General features: G+C 41.6%; 1 protein-coding gene across 1 annotated transcript; it reads right to left on the reverse strand.

Moving 5' to 3' along the window:
• Positions 1 to 223: 223 nt before the first annotated feature.
• Positions 224 to 3,836, reverse strand: LOC132945469 (zinc finger protein 658B-like). Its single transcript, XM_061015218.1, is given in 2 exon segments — positions 224 to 3,776; positions 3,778 to 3,836. Coding segments are annotated over 2 exon segments (3,285 nt in total). The 3' UTR covers positions 224 to 550.
• Positions 3,837 to 7,493: the final 3,657 nt, after the last annotated feature.

A 7,493-nucleotide genomic window follows, 5' to 3' on the forward strand; every position in this document is an offset into this window, starting at 1 on the left:
GTATATATTATGTGATTATGTGAATACTAATGTGCAATAAAAAAACAATCAATCAATCAAATTACACAGAACAATCACTGTAATTTATTTTAATTTGTAATTAATTTTTACGCATAATATAATATAATATATAATAATGTGTTTATGCGAATCGTAACACTACTATAACAATATATTACGTAACATAATAATATGACATTGAGACAAAAATAAAATTCAACGACTATATTATAATAATGCCCAAACGTTGGTAACAATAATGACAATAATAATAATATATGGATATAGCGGTGTAGTACAATAGTATAATATCGTTTGCCCTTTACGGCGGCCGATCAAAAATAAACAAATGTTTGGAAAGTTCTCACTGTAAAAAAAAAACATGCGGGTAAAAAACGTGCGCACAAAATAAATAACGCGCAGACAAGCGTCGAAAACAGGATGACATGCGCGGTAAAAGACGGAAAAAAACGTCAAGCGGTTTCTGGCGGCAGGGTATCGCGAACAGCATAATTCTGTATGATGATAATAACACATTATTAATTATATGTCAGTCCGCGGCAGTGGAGATGCTGTCGAAAATCGCGTCCAACGACATGTCGTCCGGTGGTTGGTAGTCGATCGAATCCAAGGCGACCAACGTGCGTGGCGTGGACATGATGGACAAGAGCTCGTCGAGCACGGAAAATTCCAGTGATCCATTGTCGTCGGCGTTTGGCACGATCGGCATTTCGGCCGATTTCTGCGGTGACGATCCATCGTCGGTGATGTCCTTGCAGCCGACGAATATCTCCGAACAGTCGACGATCAGTGTAGGGTAGGCGTCGGACTGCGGGGGGTCGGACAGGCCGACAAACTTGACATCGGGCGTGGAGACCACGGGGAGGCTGACAGACTTGACTTCGGGTGGTTGGGTGGATGGGCTGACAGACTTGACATCGGGTGGTTGGATGGATGGGCTGACAGACTTGACTTCGGGTGGGGTGGGTGTGCTGACAGACTTGACTTCGGGTGGGGTGGGTGTGCTGACAGACTTGACTTCAGGCGGGGTGGATGGGCTGACAGACTTGACTTCGGGTGGGATGGACGGGCCTACCAACTCCACTCGTGGCGGGACGGCAGCACCGGTGGATGCGTAGTCGACCAGCATCGTCGTGGACGGACATTCCTTGGCAACGTGGACGTCGCGCGCGGCCGACGACAGGAACGGCGAGTAGCACGCCTGGCACAGGAGAGCTTGGTTCGCGTTCACGTGGTCGTCCAGGTGGTACTTGAGTCGCGTAGCGTCACCGAAACTCGCTTCGCACAGCTCGCAAACGGTGCCCGCCGGCAACACGGGATTGCAGTACCCGATATGACCGTTGACGTGCTCGATGAACGCCGCCTCATCATCGGTCGTCAGAGTGCAGTACGGACACGATTTCTTAACCGGCGACGTCAAGCAGGTGGCGGCGGCGGTGGCCATCGGTTTCCGGTAAGTGCGGCGCCGGTGATTCGGCCGGATATGTACCGTCTGCGGTGGTGCCATCGTGGAGGGTTCGGAGCGGTAGCTGTGGTTGTCGACGAGGGAGCGATCGTCGTTACCGATGCTGCCGCCGAGTAGTGTCATCTGTACTGGTGCGAGCACACCACCGACGCCGAATTCGTGCGTCTTGACGTGCGCCCTGAGTGAAAACTCTGAGCTGAAAAACTTGCCACACAGATGGCACAAGTACTTGCACACGTCGCCGACTACGTCGATGTGCGTGCGAGTCTTGTGCAAGTTGAGCGCACCGATCTTGACGAACTGCCGAGAGCATACGGTGCAGTTGAACTTCTCGGCCGGCTTCTCGTCCGCCTGTTGCCCGTGTACGGTTTTTCTGTGGTACGACAGTCTCCAGGACGTTTTAAAGTCCACTGAGCACCTTTCACACGTGTGCGTCTGCACGCCGGGTGGGTGTTTGAGTCGCCGGTGTAGGCAAAAGTACGTGTAGTGCAAGCACATCTTGGAGCAGTACTCGCAAGAGAAAAACTGCGGTATTTCAAACCGATCCGACCCAGAGTCGTCCACGAAGTCTGCAGGTTGATTTAAATCGTCCTGTTCGGGTTGCTGCTGCTGGACGGGCGCGCCGCAGGTAGACTCCATGTTGATTCCGTGCGTTAGCTTGTGCGTGGTCAGCCTGGAGTACGTGCTGAACGTGGACGAACACACCACGCAGATGAATGGTTCAGCGTTGCCGGCCCCTCCACCCGCGTGCGCTGCTTCTCGGTGGCTGTTCAGCTGTACCGAGTTTAGATACGTAGAGTCACAGTACTCGCACTTGACCACCGACGACAGTTGTAGTGCGTAACATTCGTTATTTGCAGTGTCGTTGCAGTGCTGCTTGCCAACATGTTCGGCGACTGCGGTCGGGTTAGGCGCCACGTAACCACACTGGCCGCAGCAGTAGCACAGCTGGTCGGTCGACTCGGCAGCCCGGTGAGTCTTGACGTGCGACCGGAGCCTGGACGCGCGACTCAGGTACTGGCCACATATGTGACATTGAAACGGCTTGACGTCCATGTGCGAGATCTCGTGCTCCCGGAGCGTGGACTTGTTCAGGAACGACTTGTCACATGACCCACACGCAAAGTCCCGGGACCCGTTGTGATACCGGCGGTGGATGTTCAGGCCCATAGACGACTTGAACGTCCGGCCACAAACCTCGCACACCGCCTTGTCGTGCAGCTCGTGTCGGAACCGGATGTGATCGTACAACTGGTATTCGTCGTCGAACTCGGCCAGGCATAGGTCGCAGTGCAAGTGCATGGTCGCCCACTTCGGGTGCTCGTGAAACTGCAGGTGGAACGCGTACCGCATCTTGGACGGGAACGTCTTTTCGCACTGCGCGCAATGCGGCGACTTGATCTTGTTGCATGCGTGCCGCAGCACGTTGATCTGGCTTTTGAACCCGGCCAGACACACCCGACACCGATACACGGTCGGATGGCTGAATTTCTTACGCGGACAGTGGGCGTCCACAAGGTGGTCGACGGCTGCTTCGACGGTCACGAACGCGGTGGCGGTGTCGCCACACAGCGAACACTTGGCAGCGGCTGTGACATCTTTGTGTTCAGTCCGCAAGTGTTCGGCCATGGTCTGTGCGTTTCCGAATTTCTCCTTGCACACGTAACACTCGTAACACGAAACGGTCAGCAAAACGTGTCGGGTCCCGTGCGACTTGATGTGCGTGTTTAGCGGTGGCCGGTACGTGCGGCCGCATATGGGACACACGGACCTGTGGTGCTCCTGACAGTGGGCCACAGGGTCGCCGTCGAACGTGCGATCGCATGACTTGCACTTGACCGGGCCAGCGAACGTGTACGTCAGTGACCTCTTCTGGGAGCGGTAATTGAATGAGCCAGATAGCGACGGCGATGAAGACGATATCGGGGACTTGTTCTTCGATCCCTTGGGCCGGCCCTTGCGGTTCGCGTCTACGGACTTTTGTCCCGCGGAGGACTGCTTGTCGCCGGTGCCGCAGCCTGCAGTAGTGCCACCACCGCCAACCACTTCATATCTCCCACTGCCGTCAGGGTCGAAGTAAACGATCACTTGATTCGTCAGGTCGAACGACGTCCGATGACGACGCAACGTGGAGTAGGGCCGACGTCTCCGGTGTTTCCGAAAATCCATCTTTCCGGGACAGGATTTCGGAGGTCCCACGTTGTCTGGCATCAACACCACCGGATGGCCGTTCGCAGTCTGTGTGTACGTCGCACCTGTAGCTCTCTGAAACAATAATTCCCACCCATATGTTACATATTATTATAATATTGTATTTTGTATCTGATAATACTATTAGGTCCTTCAACATGGCATTACCCGGCACAAATCAAATAATGCCAGTGAATGTACGCACCTTCCTAAACATTATTACTATACTAACCTATTAAAATATATAAACTACTCATGTTTTAACACGGTCATTTTGGGTGGTTTTGACCAAATATAAAATACAGATCTAAAATGATATCCAATCGGCAATCATATAATAACAATAAGTACGGTATAAAATATTATCCCCGAATCCGATTGTATTATTATGTCTTATCAATAATTGTGAAAGGATTGTGAATAAATGAATATCAAAAAATTGATAAATTGTGATTTTGGGTACCAGTTTTTGAAGTTGTTTAATTTTTTTTTTATAACTTCCAATGTAGAAAAGAGCGATTATTGAACTAATTTTAGTGCATTATGGGGAAAAAATCGAAAAAACGAGCAAAGTTGGTACTAAACTGCATAAATTGTTTCATTAGTTATTGAAAAAAAAGAAATTCTTTTATCCTTTTTTTTGTGGATATAGCCGCCAAACGTTGCTATGAGACTTTCTTTAAATTAAAATAAAATATTATTTAATATATTGTTTATTATTCAAATGTAGCACGCAATGCAATGTCCTTACTCCTAATAATTGTGGATTTTTAACTAAAAAAATGCTCGACCTATTTAGATGGAGAGTTTCAGAGATTTTTCTTAGATATATCAGAACAATATAGAGAGTACTTTGAACCACTTTTGAAAATATACCAGGTCTATATTTAACCCGTGAACCTGTGAACTGTACACCAAAACTGATATACGCCAATATAGGTATAGTGCTGTATTTTATGTTTGTTTATTTTTTCCCGTGCGAAGTCGTAATATACATATATAGCAGTAATAAGCATAAATGAAAATCACTCAAAAATTTCAGTGTAAACAGAACATCCTCACATTCATTATTTACCATAAAATCTCCGTTACGTTTGTAACTCTATTAATAAAACCAATTATTGCATTTTATGCAAAACAAATTGTTTTAATAAGTGTTATATAATCATATTAAAAAGTAAAAATGTACTTATAATTATAATAAATGTACGCTTGTTTTCAGTATATTTATTTAAAATAGTTTCATCATTAAGAATCTATATTATATAATATATTTTCTTAACGTGGATAATAGATAAGTCCGATAGTCTATGTTAACCCATAGTGTCCAAGATTTTAATTATTATTTTATTTTTATTTTTATTTTAAATAATAACAGGTTTCCCCTTTAACATTAAAGTAACAATACTTATACAAAATTATACAAGATAATCACAAGTTTTGGGATTTGAGGTGTTAATATAAAAATTCAGATTTCAGGGTGCTAAGCACCCCTGTTATTTGTGACAATGGTATAAGTAATAAATAATAATCAATCCAAAATAGTTTTTAAAATATTAGAAAACATTGATTATAAATATTTAATGCGAAAAGTATTTGAGGTGACTAAGCGCTCACCAAGTGCCCGCCTCTATAGCAAAAAAATTTCCAAGTTTTCAACTAAGATACTAATTACCTATATGTATACGTCTTATTACCTAGACGTTTACAAAAGCCGAACTAGGACCAATATTTTTTAGGGTGGGTGGTGTTGCGCTCGTAATATATTCTCCTTATTTGTCTGTTTGGACATTTCTCCTACACCCTTCTATCAAGTTGGAATATATTTGCAATTGGCTTTTAATAAATATACGTTTACAGCAATATTTATCCAGTATATTATGATTCACCAAGGATGCGCACACCCCCATTTTCCTTTTAATGATGTATTTATTCTAATTCTGATTATTAGAATTTTCAAATATAAAGACCATTTTTTCAATTATTTAGATAAGTACAAAATCGGCTTATAATTTACAGTGAAAAAGATTGGCTCTCATTTGAAAAAAAAAAGAAGTTTGTGCCTCATTGAAGAAAACATTTTTCGTGATTATTACTATCCCACAATACATTTTGGGGGCTAAATTTCCCCAACCACCCCTTCGTAGCACACTTGATGGACACGGCGTGGTACATGTAGATCAGTACTTTTCGTACCCATATGTATATTATGCATATTGCATATATTATAGACATTAAACACCCGAATCGCACCGTAGCTACTAACTTCTATATACGCACTCTTCGATTATATATTTTCCCTACGCGTTTTCGTCGTGGTCGGCGACAACAATACGCGGCATTACGGACTACGGGTGACGGTATTGTTTATATATATATATATACCTATTACCTTTATACTATAATAATATAATATATAACTATTAAACGACGGCAGCAGCAGCAGCAGCAGCAGCAGCAGCAGCAGCACTCCGCCGACCTGATTATTATTATTATTATTGGTCGCAACACAATCGCGGTTATTAGATTTGCTGCCCGTCCTTGTGGCTATTATATGCGGCGTCCGCCCAATAGTCGCACAATTCACACTGTACACAGGTATAATACAGTATTATAGTGTGTATTATTATATACACAAACGAACCATAATGTTCTGATACATCAAACGAAGAAAAGAACCGAAATCGTGCTCGTTATATACATATTATATAGCTATATACCACAGATACGCATATTAATAATATATGCATATAATGACATCGGGTCAAATAATATAATATATACATCACGTGTAATTATATGATATTGACACGTGAATATATCGATCGATATTATTATAACGATCCCAAATCTGCAATAACCAACGGTTTGGAATAACTATATACTATACCTATATAATATAATATAATATACTCGTCACACGATAGTATTATAGTTCCTACTCGTTGGTATAATAACACAGTAATTACATTATAATGGTAATTTTCTGGGCCTGGTTATTATTGTGACCGATATAGGAATAGGACAATGTCAATAAAGTTTTGAAATTCATTCTATAAAATGGTATTATACTATATATTATTATGTATTATGAAACGACTCCGTTGTCGTAGTCATTGGGAGTATATCGAAAGTATATCATTTCAGAATTATTTATCAATCATATAAATCGTAATCAAACAGAAAAAATCTTGTAAAATATTTATTTTTTTGATATACACAATATATATAATGGTTTTTATTTTACTTTGACTCTTTTTCTTTTACACATTAAGTTCTCTGTAAACAGCCTTTTCAAAACGTTTTGCTTAAAAAAAATACCCGTTTTAATTAGCATACCAACGTTGTAATATGCTTTTTTCTATTCGAATTGCTAAATGCTATAAATATGGATTTCGTTATATTAAAAGGATTTCATGTATATGGGTATCACATGAATAATCTTAAACATTTATCTGCGTTTGATGTTTGTTGATAAAAGCAAGTGTTGAGTAAATAAAATAAACAAACTGATATATTTCTATAAAGTTCAAAAATCAACATTTTGCTTGCCATTATAAGACTTAAATTATAGTTTACATTAGAATTCGCATCGTATGTATTTTTCAAAATTAATATATTTTGGATACAAATTAATATTTTAGTTTTAAAAAATCGCAAATGCTGATATAATATAGTTTAAGTTTATAAAAAATATTATTTTGGACTTGGAAATTTTAATTTTTAAACGAAATGGGTTATTGATTTTGCAATATATTATTGTGTAACGTTATAATAATTAACCTTACTAAATATTTATACTTATGGATTTTTTCTT

This window comes from Metopolophium dirhodum, chromosome 5, assembly GCF_019925205.1.
Source record: "Metopolophium dirhodum isolate CAU chromosome 5, ASM1992520v1, whole genome shotgun sequence".
NCBI lineage: Eukaryota > Metazoa > Arthropoda > Insecta > Hemiptera > Aphididae > Metopolophium > Metopolophium dirhodum.